Source organism: Amphiprion ocellaris, chromosome 19 (assembly GCF_022539595.1).
Source record: "Amphiprion ocellaris isolate individual 3 ecotype Okinawa chromosome 19, ASM2253959v1, whole genome shotgun sequence".
Lineage (NCBI taxonomy): Eukaryota > Metazoa > Chordata > Actinopteri > Pomacentridae > Amphiprion > Amphiprion ocellaris.
Window position 1 is genome coordinate 26,259,848 of NC_072784.1, and position 13,343 is coordinate 26,273,190.

General features: G+C 38.6%; 1 protein-coding gene across 1 annotated transcript; it reads left to right on the forward strand.

Annotated features, from left to right (window-relative positions):
- The first annotated feature begins 3,009 nt into the window (after positions 1-3,009).
- On the forward strand, positions 3,010-12,836 carry si:ch73-364h19.1 (uncharacterized). The gene is made up of 5 exons (XM_023265435.3): positions 3,010-3,599; positions 4,045-4,154; positions 6,246-6,338; positions 7,281-7,442; positions 11,823-12,836. Exons 1-5 carry the CDS (start codon positions 3,446-3,448, stop codon positions 11,991-11,993), a joined length of 690 nt encoding a protein of 229 aa, XP_023121203.1. The 5' UTR covers positions 3,010-3,445; the 3' UTR covers positions 11,994-12,836.
- Positions 12,837-13,343: the final 507 nt, after the last annotated feature.

Below are 13,343 nucleotides of genomic sequence, written 5' to 3' on the forward strand. Positions count from 1 at the left end.
ATATTTATGTAATGCATCATGTAAAACAAAAACATTATTTTTATGAGAACTCAATTTTAACCTAATTTTCCAGTATTTTTTTTTTCCACACCCCAGCTGTTGGGGTACAACAGTTTTGTTTTTGTTTTTCAGTGTAACTTCATAAAATGCTCTATATGACCCTGCTCTATGCTTCTCACCTGTGTTCAGGCCTGATAATTTTGCTGAAGTTTTGTTTCTCATCAGACCAAATTATAGTTACATTCGTCTTTTAACAATTGGTAATACTCAGTATGCAGAGTTAATTTCTCTCTGCTAGCTTTATGATATATGATTATATAAAGCCAGATATAGCGCATATGACTGACTTAGAGCTCTTGCACATTATTCCCTGTTTTTACACTGCTATTCAAAAGGTCGGGGTCTCCCAGACAATTTAATGCTTTCCATGAAAACTCACACTTTCATTCATGTGCTAACATAACTGCACAAGGGTTTTCAAATCATCAATGAGCCTTTCAACACCATTAGCTAACATAATGTAGCATTAGAACACAGGAGTGATGGTTGCTGGAAATGTTCCTCTGTACCCCTATGGAGATATTCCATTAAAAATCAGCTGTTTCCAGCTAGAATAGTCATTTACCACATTAACAATAGACTGGATTTCTGATTAATTTAATGTTATCTTTGTTGGGAAAAAAAATGTTTCTTTCAAAAATAACAATATTTCTATCCTCCAAACTTTTGAACAGTAATGTGCATGAATTAAAGTTGCCCTAAATTAGTTAAAGTTGATATTATCAGTTAAAGTTGCCCTTAATGAGTTAGAGTTGCTCAAGATCAGTAAAAGTTACTCTACATTAGTTAAAGTTGCTCTATATTAGTTAAGATTACTCTAAAAGGACTTAAAGTTGCTCCATATTACAACAGAGTGGACATCATGAAACAATGAAAGAATGTTCTGGAAAAGATAACAGACAGTGAGGTCTTAGACCAGAAATCACAAGTCAGTAACGAGTCACACATGGGCGACTCAGAGAGTTAATGAGGTCGTCGATGCTGCTTGTGGAGTGTTGCTTTATTCCTTCCAAAGGGTTTGGAGAAGTTGGACGACATTTCTGGGGACAGGATTGTGTTGTCAGACATCCAGAGCATCATGTGGCAGATTTCCTGTTGCACCTTTCTGTCTGAAATGATATCTAAGATCACAAATGTTGGAGTTGTGGATATACAAGTAAGGGCAATGAACCTAACTGACAAACAGCAGCTAACAGTCAGTTCTTGTCTGTCTCATTCTTATCATATAAACAAAGCTGCATTTTAAGCTGGCATTTTGAAGTTACTGGTCAAAGGAAAGTCTGTGTGCTGGTCACACTGTTAGATCATTGTTCTAAAAAGCCTCACCTGTCAGGGTGCTGATTAACTCAATGGTTGAGAATTTGTCACCAGTTTAACAGCTCGGAGACCTTTTGTGCACAGTTGTCTAAACTAACCACTTTGTGACTAGCAGTACCATTTGAACTTTTTTTTTTTTATGATTTGAGGATCATTTGCATGATGTTTTCATATGTTTGTTCAGTGTAGGATAGATTGTGAATAAATGTAACTATAATTTCTTTGAACAATTTACTGTTATTTTATTAATTTAAAAAAAATTACACATAATAATATCTCAGAAATAAGTATTATTTATGTGTTTAATGAAAAAACAAACAACAAAAACAGACCAAAACTGTAAATAATGTCTACATCAAGAATCAGTGTTTTTATAAGTAGTAAGTCATTCTTATTAAATGTTGGACTTTAACTGATACTATTTTTAAAAGATATTTAAATCAGCAAATATACAGTTTTTTCCAGGTATTTGCTATTATTTAAAGAACAACTATATATATTCAGGATTCAAAAATGCTCATTAATGTATCGCTGTTAGTTTACTGATTGCCTGTGTTTTATTAAATTGATATCTAGTAAAATCATAGAAAAATTATTAACTTCAATGACAAAAACATATAAAAACTGATGATGTTTGCACCAAACAGTTTACAAATGCATGATAATGTATGACTGTAAAATTATACAGTTTTACTGTATTTAAATAAGTTAAAGTATAATTATTTCAGGTAAAATATAATTATTTCACATGTATTTTTGAACTTTTTATAAATATTTTTCTGGCACCACTGCTGCCAGATATTTATTTTTTAAAATGTTTTTTGTTTGTTTTTGTTTTGATTTGTTTTTTTAAAAGCATCATTTGAATTCATGAAATAACAATAAAATTATAAAAATAGACTGAATTTACATGTCTATTGTAAAACAAGATTGATGACCCAGAGCTGTAAATAAATCAGGTAAAATTTATTTATTTCACAGATATTTGCTGTGATTGAATGTTACAGAATGCTACAAATTTTTTACTTTTTAAAATATTTTTCTGGCGCCCTTGCTGTCAGATAGTCATGTATTTTTTTTAATGTTTGTTTAATTTTTGTAACGTTATCTGAATCCACGAAATAGCAATATAATTTACACTACTTTTTACTTTTACACCACTAAATGTACACTATTTTAAAAAATAATAATACTGCCAAACATTCATGTTTTACATTTTTGTTAATACCTGAAAATATCAGCAAAATTACAAAAATAGTGTGAATTTGCATATCTAATATAAAACAACAGTAAAGACTTTGAAGTGTCAAAAAACAGCTACAATATTATACTTTTACAAATATTTCCAGTTATTTTTATAAATTGTTTGTACTGTTTTTAAAGATCACAGTAAATTGCTATTTTTTAACTAATTTTTTGGCACCCTTGGCTCCAATTTTTCACCGTGTTTTTTTTCCCCCAGCTTAGATCTGAATTCATCAGATCATTTGATCACACCTTTCTCCAAATTTTAGGATAGGGAAACCAAAATATTTAAAATGTGCAACAGTTTTTTAAAGTCATGTTTCTCATAGTTGCCATCCATGAATACTAATGCTACATTTTGGCTCTTTGTGTGCATAGAAACGCTCTCCGGACGGGACCCCTGCAGTCTCCAGGGTAACGGGACTCCAGTTCAGGCATCCAGTGAGTTAACCTCATGCTCTGGATGCCATTAATTAGACGGTGGAGGAAGCAGCGGCTGTCTGCTTGTAGTTTCTGTACACATATCGAGCCTGACATAGCTGTTTTATGAAGCCTCTCTGCGTCTGGACTCTCTTCTGCACATGGAGGGAACCAATTAAAAAAATCCATGTCAATTAGCCTCGGTGATAAGTGTGCGTCCGGCCGGTGCCAAGTCCACAAACCAAACCCTGCTGCGACGTCACGCCGCTTGGAGAGGGGCGTCAGTGCGCCTTTTTATGCGCCGTTTACCGAGTGGAGAGAGTTTAGACTTGCAGAGCGCATGTGGACTGTCAGACAATGAAGAGGAGCGGCAGAGCTGGGCTCCTTTTCTTGCAGTTCTAAGATGATGAGAGCCTTCGCGCTGAGGCTGGTGAGCTCTGGAGGATTTCTGAAGGGAACATTAACAGTTTGCACAGAGGAAATGTCCACAACTACAAGTCCAGACATCCCCTCCTCACAGCTGACCTCGGACCAGCTCACAGTGCTGGCTGCCTCCTGTAAGTAAAACCTTAAAACTGTCAGGGAAAAATATAATTTTAACTATATTATTCAGAGAGAAACATCTGTCTGAATACTGCTTGCTGGGTATTTTTGCCTTTCATCTGTTCATACTGCAGCACTGTGATAAGGGTTGTAGATACATTTTTTCATGCGTACAGTTAATTAAAATTATCAGGTTTGTTCTTGACAGTTAAAGCAAAAGAAGGAAATTACACCTTCAAGTGTTCAAATAACAGAGATAAACTGTCAATCAAAACTACTCCTATCCCATTAAAAAAAAAAAAAAAACTTAACCAAACGTTTACACAATGAAAAGTATGTGTGTGACGTTGTTCTTTTACAAATTAAGTTGTTCTGCTTAAGTGGACAACTTGAGAAGAGACAAAGTGCCTGATTAGGTGTGATGAAGTGACTTTGTCCGTCTCTCCTGCTTTCAAACAGTTTCTTCTCTGGTGTTCTTTGTGGTTATTGTGGTGCTGCTGTCCATTATTTACCGCAAGGATCCTCAGTGCTGCAAGCTGCGCTCCTATCAGGGGCCACATGCAGATATGGTAAGTCCCTTATAGAGAGAAAAACAAAAAGTGTCTTTTGTGCTGAGTTTTTTTTTTTTTAAAAAAGTGACCTGCATGCTTAGAGACGCCACCCATTGCAGCGCCATTAAGAAGTGTCAGAATGAATTTGCATGGCTGTGGAAAAAGGACTAGAATAAACTTGATATGATCATGGTCCGGCAAATGGATTTGCATCAGCTGAACTAGCTGCCCTCCAGAAATATCTCAGAGTGCCACACTAACTCTAATGGAATTGGACACAATTAGCACTCAGCACGCATATTGATGCCTCGATATAATTAAATCACTGCAAATCAAATTTTGGCAAGTGGAGCAAGCCGGCCTGATTTTTTTGTACGTGTTTTTTGAGGTCTTTTTGAGTTTTTTTGAGTTTTGACATTTCACATCACTATCAGTCATTTTTTTTATAGCTGCTCCACCTCTAACAGTGCATATCTCTCCATCTATTCCACATAGCTGCTACTGTAAGGCTGCAGGCGGTGATGCAGGATGAGGTGAAGAGGAAATGTAAACAGTCCAGAGTGGTAACTTATCATTGGATGCCCATTCTGTCTGTTTCCTCTTCCTGACTCTTGTCTCACCACCATTAGTCCCAGGAGTGAGGTTCGAGTGTTATCTTTGGATTGCAGATACACAACTCATAGCTCTGCTCCTGTAACAGCCAGGAAGCTCTGTGGTTTTAATGTAGAAGTTCTGTTCTCCCATTTAAGGAAAGAACAGACCGTTGCGCTGGTACAAACTGGACATGCTGACCTCCAGTTACAACTGATAAGACAACGCTGGCTGGCATACTGTACTGCCAGGTCAGGGCAATAAACTACACGTGACAGACTGTAAACAGAGTAGTTATGAGATAGTTTTTATGGTTCCTGCATTTAATTGTGTTGAGAAAGTAGTGAGAGAAAGTGGAGATCATTCCCCCCATGAGGGAAACGCACACAAACTCTCCTCCATTGTGTTTCTGTGGGACTTTTCATGTCTTCAACTTCATAGTCGCATACCTTTCCCTGCTTCAGTTTGCTCCATGAATAGTGCTCAGACCCCACTGTGGGTGTTGGGGACACAAGAGGGACAATGGATCTCCTTTAGGTTGCGGTGGTGAGAAAAAAAAAGCGCACTGCCGCTGGGTTCCTCCCCCGACTTCAACGCTGATTTTACACGGTTGTGCTTTTTCACACTGGTTGAGTCAATGGCAGGCAACAAAAGCACAACTCTCCTTTTCTTCCTTGCTTTCCTGAGGACGTTTCTTAAAAGTACAAACCAGTGAGAGAAAGTGAACCTTGACATCACCTTTTTGGCCGTCTGCCTCTGAAATGATGTGAGGGTTATGGCAAAGGTCGTTGGAGTGCGTCATCCAAAGTGTGAGTGATGTCATTGTTGGAACTGGCCTGGGAAAATGATAAATCAATTATTTAAATTTGACCCAGTGTAGCTTCCTGCTGCCTCCAAGGTAGAAGAAACCTCCTCAGTATAAGCAGCTTCTTGCTGGATTTAAACTTCAGTCGGGCAACAAATTGACTTTGTTGTAATGCCGACCCAAATGACAAACAAGGCTGTAGTGTGTATTGGAGTGTGCTCGTTAAGAGGTACCTGCTGCAGCTACAAGGGGAATAGAGAGACGCTGAAAAGATCACACGGTGCGGATTGTTGCTAAGGGACCCTGATGACACAGTAGGACATCACATTGTTCTTCACACAAAGGAGACTCATTTAGACCCAAGGCAATTACTTAGTTTTCCTGGCGGCCTTTTTTCAGGATTCCTGCACCTCATACAGTGAGACACTGATGGGGCTTGTTTTACAGGGGGGTGGGAGTTGGGAGGAGGCACGGAAATCGGAGGGTGGTCGCCTTATTGATTAGATAATTTATGGTACGACTAAAGCAGCCAGTGCCCACAGTGATTAAACAAGGCATGAAAATTGGTCAATTAGGCTGAAATTAGTGCATTTCTGACTAATTGCAGACAGATCACCTGGTTAGGATGTAAACTGATAACTCTTGTAACACAGAAACAGTTTAGTTGATGTCTGGTTCGTCTTCTTTTACAATCAGTCCCGTTTGTTTTGCAGGATGCACCTCCTCAGTACTACAGCAGCAGGCAGACGCTGGTGGGATCAGCTTGTCTCGAACAGACTCACATCGCCAATGACAGCGACACTCAGGTGAGAGTCCAGCTGTGCGTCGGCATTATGTGTTATCAAGCCGGACGAAGCATCAGTTTTCTCCTCCGCTGCTGCAGAGGATGAAGACGGCATCTTTTAACACATTCTGTACAAAACAGTTGACTGGATGGTAGGGATTGACTGATATGGGGAGTTTATTGATGATCAAGAAAGGCCAATAACCAATATTTGGACACATTAAATGTAAAGACCACAGTCTAAGACCACAGAGACAGACAGAGAGAGGAGGCTGCATCACACCTGAAGTATTTAGTTTATCAGTAATTGGTTAATAAGAATATAGATACATCAGGTCCTCGGTTTACAGCGTCCTCAACCTATGGCGTTTTGTGGTTGGGTCGCTATCTCCCATAAATTTATTAAGAAAGTCTTGTTCCATCATTCTGATGTATGGCGTTTGTGACGTTAAAACAAATTTTGCACGTGAACTAGTTGACGAGCGGAGCGGATGAATACATCGTCAAGCTGCGCTATACGAGGAAGACGGCTTTGTTTACATTCGCCGGTTGTATGCCACAATGAATTGTGCTACATTTGCTTTCTTTCATTTGTGTTGTTTGTTTTTAAACTTTTCGCCCTTCATTGTGGCTCCCAAGCATAAGTCAGATTCTTCTGATGGCAGTGGTTCAAAGAAAAGGAAAGCCATCTCCATGGAAGTGAAATTAGATATAACACTATTTATGTATTTGAGTTTCGATTTTTCGCACAAATCGCATTACGTTGCGCCGTAGGAACGAAATCCCGACTTAAGTCGAGGACCACCTTGTACTGATAATGGTGAAAATGCCAGATATCGGCCACGATAATCAGCCAAGCTGATAATTGGTCTATCCCTCACCTCTGAAGTCTGCAGCTCACTGTTTTTTTTTGTTTCAGTGGTTTATGTTTGATCCTTTCTGGTTTGTGTCATGTGTCCATCAGCTGTTCTACGTCGGCCTGCCCTCCAGCTACAGCCTCCCCACCATGGATCCCCCCCTGCCGAGGCTCCCTTCCTACGAGAGCGTCCGAAAGAAGGACCGCCAGAGGCAGATCCACATGATGATTGCTGACCGCTTCGGCCTCAATGGACCCGTTGTGACTGAGGTAGGCTATATCAGGGATTAACAGTGTGTCACAGCAACTGGTACAGACGCTTTGACAATGAAGCACTTCAGGTGGTTGGAAACAGGGAAGATATTTTACTCCTTTTATAGTTTCAAAGAATGTTGACGCTCAAACACATCTGCTTATTACTGAGGCCTATCATTTGTAGCTCCACAATAAACTAAGATAACAATAGTCTTTCTATTATTACTGTGCTGTCATACAATATTGTAACAAGACCCTGTTCAAAGATTAGATTCAGAGAGCAATAAACCGGCTGCGCTATCAGCTCATCTGATGCCTGCCGTTGGATTGTGCTGTCGGCCGCGCTTCAAGGTTTTACCGTGTTGATCTTTCGCTGAGCTCTTGGTTCACACAACGCTTGAGCAAACAAGGTAATGAGAAAAAGGCACATCAAACATAATTAAAGCCTGCATCTTGAGTGCAAACAGTGGGCAAGAATGCAGCTTTGTGCATTCTTGCACAAAGTCTTCTACTGTTTTCTCTTCTCTGACCTTCCCTCCTTTTCCTTAATTAAACACTCCCTAGCATGACTGCCCATCTTCTACACACATATGGAAACACATTCACACACACTACTGTCCAGTCATCCCATTACTAGTCGCTGAAAAGCGTCTACCCCTCAGTTGAACTCTTCAGATGATGGCTTTTTGATTTCCTCGTCGGTCCTGCGGCCGGAGGCAAGGTGGTTGTAAAACTCTGCAGCCTGATGTGTGTCAGGTGTAGGTATCAGGGGTTTTAGGGTTGCTCTTGTCACCTGAGGGTCCCCAAGCAATTAAAAGATAAGAGGACTCAGTCAGGGAAGTGTGAATCTGCCAGATGTGATCAGAAAGATAATGTATTTGAAAAGAAGCAGCAGAGGAGGGGACAGATTAATTGGTAATGTAAATACAAACAAGTTCTACTTTTTCTCTGGGATAAATTCAAAGCCTTTCATGCCTCAGGATGTTCTTAACGTAATACCAACCACAAATAACATTATCTGTCTGCCAACGTGTAATTTTCACAAAGAACTTTGTGAATGTCACTTTCAGTATTTCTGCCTTAAAGTGTGCTGCTTATTTTAATGTTTCAAAAGACTTCACACCCTCATATGAGACAGATGGGCTCTCCCAGCATCACAAAACATTAGCTAACATTACCTATGAATTCCAATAATGTTTTAAAGAAAATATCTTAATGTTCAAAGGATGTTTTAAGGCCATTTCTCAATTAAAATAATCAAACTGAAATTTAACAAAGGCATAATGTTTTAATGTGTGGAACATTCAGATGATTTTGGATGTTTGGAGGAAGTTGTCAGATTAAAGTCCAGCACAACAAAGAACATTTAAAAAATGTTTTCACGATGTTATGAGGCCTAAGATGACAGAATTTTGCTCATGAAATGCTCCTGTAATATTACATATTAACAAAAGTAGAACATTTTCCCTGAAGTATTCTGAGGATGTTTTGAAGACGTTGTTGAGGCAACGCATTGTAGAACATTCTTCCATAGAACAAAGGAAGGAAGTTTTTAAAATGTCTCTAGAGAACTTTATCCTGCCTTTAAGAAGAACATTCTGGGAACTAAAAAAAAATCCATCTGAAAACATTACTAGAACTGTCTCATATTGTTTTATAACAACAAAAAATTTGGCTGGACTTTAGCAAAGTCAGGAAATGCTCCTCAAAAGCCCAAAGGGTTGTGAAGTTGGTAGTGAATCCACTATATGTCATCTATTTGTGTCTCGTTACCAAATGAAACTCAAATCCTGATTTCCTGTCTTTCTTTAACCATTTCCCTGGAGGCTACCATCTTATTACTCAGCCAAGGAATGACAAAATTATCTTGGTTGACATAAATGAGCCACTTTTTAAAAGTGACACAGTTTAAATTTCTGAGTGGCAGGGCCAAGTATGGCCTTAGTTTCCATCACTATCATCACAATTACTCTGCTAAGGAACGCGGCGGAGTTATGTGACGATCGCCGTAGGTTTGTCTGTCTGTCTGTCTGTCTCTCTGTGTGCAACATTACTCAAAAATGGACGGATTTGGGTGAAATTTTCAGGGAAGGTCCGAAATGACACAGGATGAAGTGATTAGATTTTGGCAATGATGCAACTTATGGTCTGGATCCAAGGATTTGTTAAAGATTTCGGTATCATTGCGAGACTGTGGCATGCTGTTACTGCAACTATGACAAGTGAACACGACGTCAGCTGTCTGCTGACAATCACATAATAACCAAAATCAATTCAGTTTTTACATCGATTGCTATGACATTGTACTGCCAAAAGCAGTGCTTTTAGGCATTCCATGTTTTCTTTTCTGTCTGTTTCAGTCACAAGACACACACAGGAGTTACGACTTGATTGTATAACCATTGTTTTTGATGATTGCAGCCATGCATCTTAGCATGCTCTCCACAGCTTCTGACATTGTTCTGTTGTCACAGCAGTCCATTCCTGTTGCACAAATTCAAACAAATTTAATTAGTTTTTGGGCTCCATTTTGCATTTGATGATTTTCCACATGTTTTCAATTGGAATTAGATCTGGTGATTGAGCAGGCCAAGGTATGGTTCAAATATTCTGGTCCTCCATCCAGGCTTTAACTGACACACGGCAAGGAGCATTGCCTTGTTGGAAAACCCAGTCATTCCTGGCCTTTCGGGATCTTTCTGCATGGAGTTTGCATGTTCTCCCTGTGCATGCGTGGGTTTTCTCCGGGTACTCCAGCTTCCTCCCACAGTCCAAAAATATGCTGAGGTTAATTGATTATTCTAGATTGCGCATAGGTGTGAATGTGTGTGTGATTGTTTGTTTGTATATGTAGCCCTGCGACAGACTGGTGACCTGTCTGGGGTGTCCTCTGCCTTCACTCCAAGTCAGCAGAGTCGGGCTCCAGCCCCCCCGCAACCCTAATGAGGATTAAGCGGTGTATAGATAATGGATGGATGTCAAATAGGACATAAAGTGTTATATAATCAGCTGCATTTTTTTGTTGTGTTCATTGTATTCTTCAGGCAATATACCTTTAGTGGTACCAGGCGTTAAAATGAACAAGAAATTGAAGAAAATATTTCCTTGACTGTATTTCTAACTTTGAATGGAAACAACTGTAACGTAAACAATTTCCCCCTCAGGGATCAAAAAAGTATTTCTGATTATAATTATGAAGTTTTGGTAAACATGCGAGCAAAGCATTCCTTTACATAGTTTTAATTCAGCAATAATTCAGAGTCAAGTATTCACTTTCCTTTTTGCTGTTTTGATCCTCACTTCAAATATCAAATATTTTGCTCTTCAGCTGCTAAATGTTCCAGAGAAATTCAATTTTCAATTTCAATTCAATTCAATTTTATTTATATAACACCAATTACAGTCTCAAGACGCTTTACAGAACCCATATGCCTGAACCCCCAGAGCAAGCCCAAAGGCGACAATGGCAAGGAAAAACAGGGGAAAAAACCATGAGCAGAACCACAGAAATGTTCTGGACTCACCAGCAAGTTGCTAACTATGTCTGTCTGCAGTTCATTTCAAGCAGCTACTTGCTAAAAAAAAAAACCCAGAACAATTAAGTTGTACATCTGAAAACTAAAACAATAAGCTGAAAGCTGCTTAAACACTCCACAAAGCTCAGAGCTGCAAGTTAATTGTGTAAAAAAGGCAAATCAAAATTATTTTTTTCTTTTTTTATGGTTTATGGCATTGTAACTTTGTTATAATGTTATACTAAACTACTACTACTAAACTAAAAAAAACACAATTTTGAGTTGTCTTTACTTCTTGTCATAGTTGTGCTGTATTCACAGAGGTGCAGGATTTTATATTGCAGCCAAAAATTTGACAGGAGCAGAAAAAAAACACCCAGAAACTGCTTGGAGTTCAGAGGGTTAAATCTTGTTTTTTTTCTGGGCTAAATGAGTCTTCATGCCAACCATTCAGTTCAAGGATTTGAGAGTAATATACACTACCATTCAAAAGTTTAGGGTCACTTAGAAATATCCTTATTTTTGAAAGAAAGATAACAATTATCAAAAATCCATTCTAGACATTGCTAATGTGGTAAATGACTATTCCAGTTGGAAACGGCTGATTTTTAATGGAATATCTCCATAGGGGTACAGAGGAACATTTCCAGCAACCATCACTCCTGTGTTCTAATGCTACATTGTGTTAGCTAATGGTGTTGAAAGGCTCATTGATGATTAGAAAACCCTTGTGTAATTATGTTAGCACATGAATAAAAGTATGAGTTTTCATGGAAAACATGAAATTGTCTGGTTGACCACAACCTCTTGAACTGTAGTGTATATTTTTAAAAGGCTGATCTGTTCAATAACCTGTCTCGTTTTTCTGCAATTCCTGCAGCCTCCTCCGACATACGAAGAGAGCATCCGTCAGTCTGTGGAGCTGCCGTACAACATCCTCTCCTCCAGCCTGGACGTCTCCTCGCCTCCGAGTTTCTACACCAACACAGCATCCATCAATCAGACGGCCGCAGCTCATCCAGTTGACTCTGACAGTGTTCTACCTGTGTGAAAGAAACTTCATAGATTTCATGCAGATGAAGTTACCAAATGACATGACGTCTGTACGAGCTGATTCACATACCTCAGGACTGTTTTTATTCAGAAACGGCTAATGTTGATCATGAGCTGAGGAGCGACCCAAAAGAAGTTGCATCTCCTCGAAGGGAAGGACACATTTGAATGTTAAAAACCGTACTAAACCGTGCAGATTAATAGAGTGGATCTTCCTAAACGAAGGTGGCTGGTACATCTGGAAGACTGCAGGGATGAAGAGACTAAAACAAACCAAAAAGGGAACCACTAATTTCTTTGTTGATTACAATGATGTGGATTGTATTCTAATCATGAAAATGTTTTTTTTTTTGTCTTTTTCTGCTTCTTTATTTTGCTGTTTCTGAGTGAGAAACCTCATAGTGTGGTTTCAAAGAGAGCTGCTTGATTATGAGCTGCTGTAAATCGATTCCTTTACCCTGCTAAAGAGGCACCTCACTGCTCCAGAAGGAAGGGTTCAGTTAAAAAAAAAAAAAAAAAGTGCTAATGAGAGTGCCTTTCACAAAGTAAAAAAAAAAAAAAGACATTTATAACAAAACACTTTTTTCCTTTTTTTTTTTATATCACTTTGCTTCAGTTGATTGTTGTCTGTTGAGGCAGATGGACCTCTGTGAATTTTTGCTTTTTGTTTCGAGTCAAGGTTATTAACTGTAACTTTTGTAACCGTGTACACATGCTATATTTTTTGTTGTTTTGTTTTTGTCCTGCATATGTCTTGTGTTGTATTTATTAAAGAAAATTGAGTGACATCATGTTATTTCTCTGTGGAAACAGATGTAATAAATACTGCTATTGCTTTGTTGATGGGTTGTTGTAATTACAAAACAGCACCTTATGAATCTTACAGCCCAGAGCAAGTGGATATATGAGTTTAAGTGTAAGCATGTGAAAGACAGAAAGGAAAAGTCAGAAAAATGAAGAAGTAGAGTGTTATCTACGTAGTTTATCCTAAACTTACTTGAACTTCTATTTGATTTTTTCCTTTATTCAAGCTCTCATCAGCTCTTGAAGGTAAAATTAATATACAAAAAAGGAAATGTACTGAATTGTTAAAGTATCAGGCATTTGTCTCAGGAGTCAAAAAAAGGAAAACTGACAAGAATAATGCTATATGAGCTTACTGATCTTGATGGTGTTACAGAACTTTTTGATATTATTGCTAGAGTGTTACAAGGAGTTACTCTTGTGCCATATATATTTACTCAGCCAAAGAACATGGCGTAGCTTTGTGACGAGCGGCATACATTTGTCCGTCTGTTAGTCTGTTAGTATGTCTGTGCACAACATTACTCAAAAACAGAGTAACAGA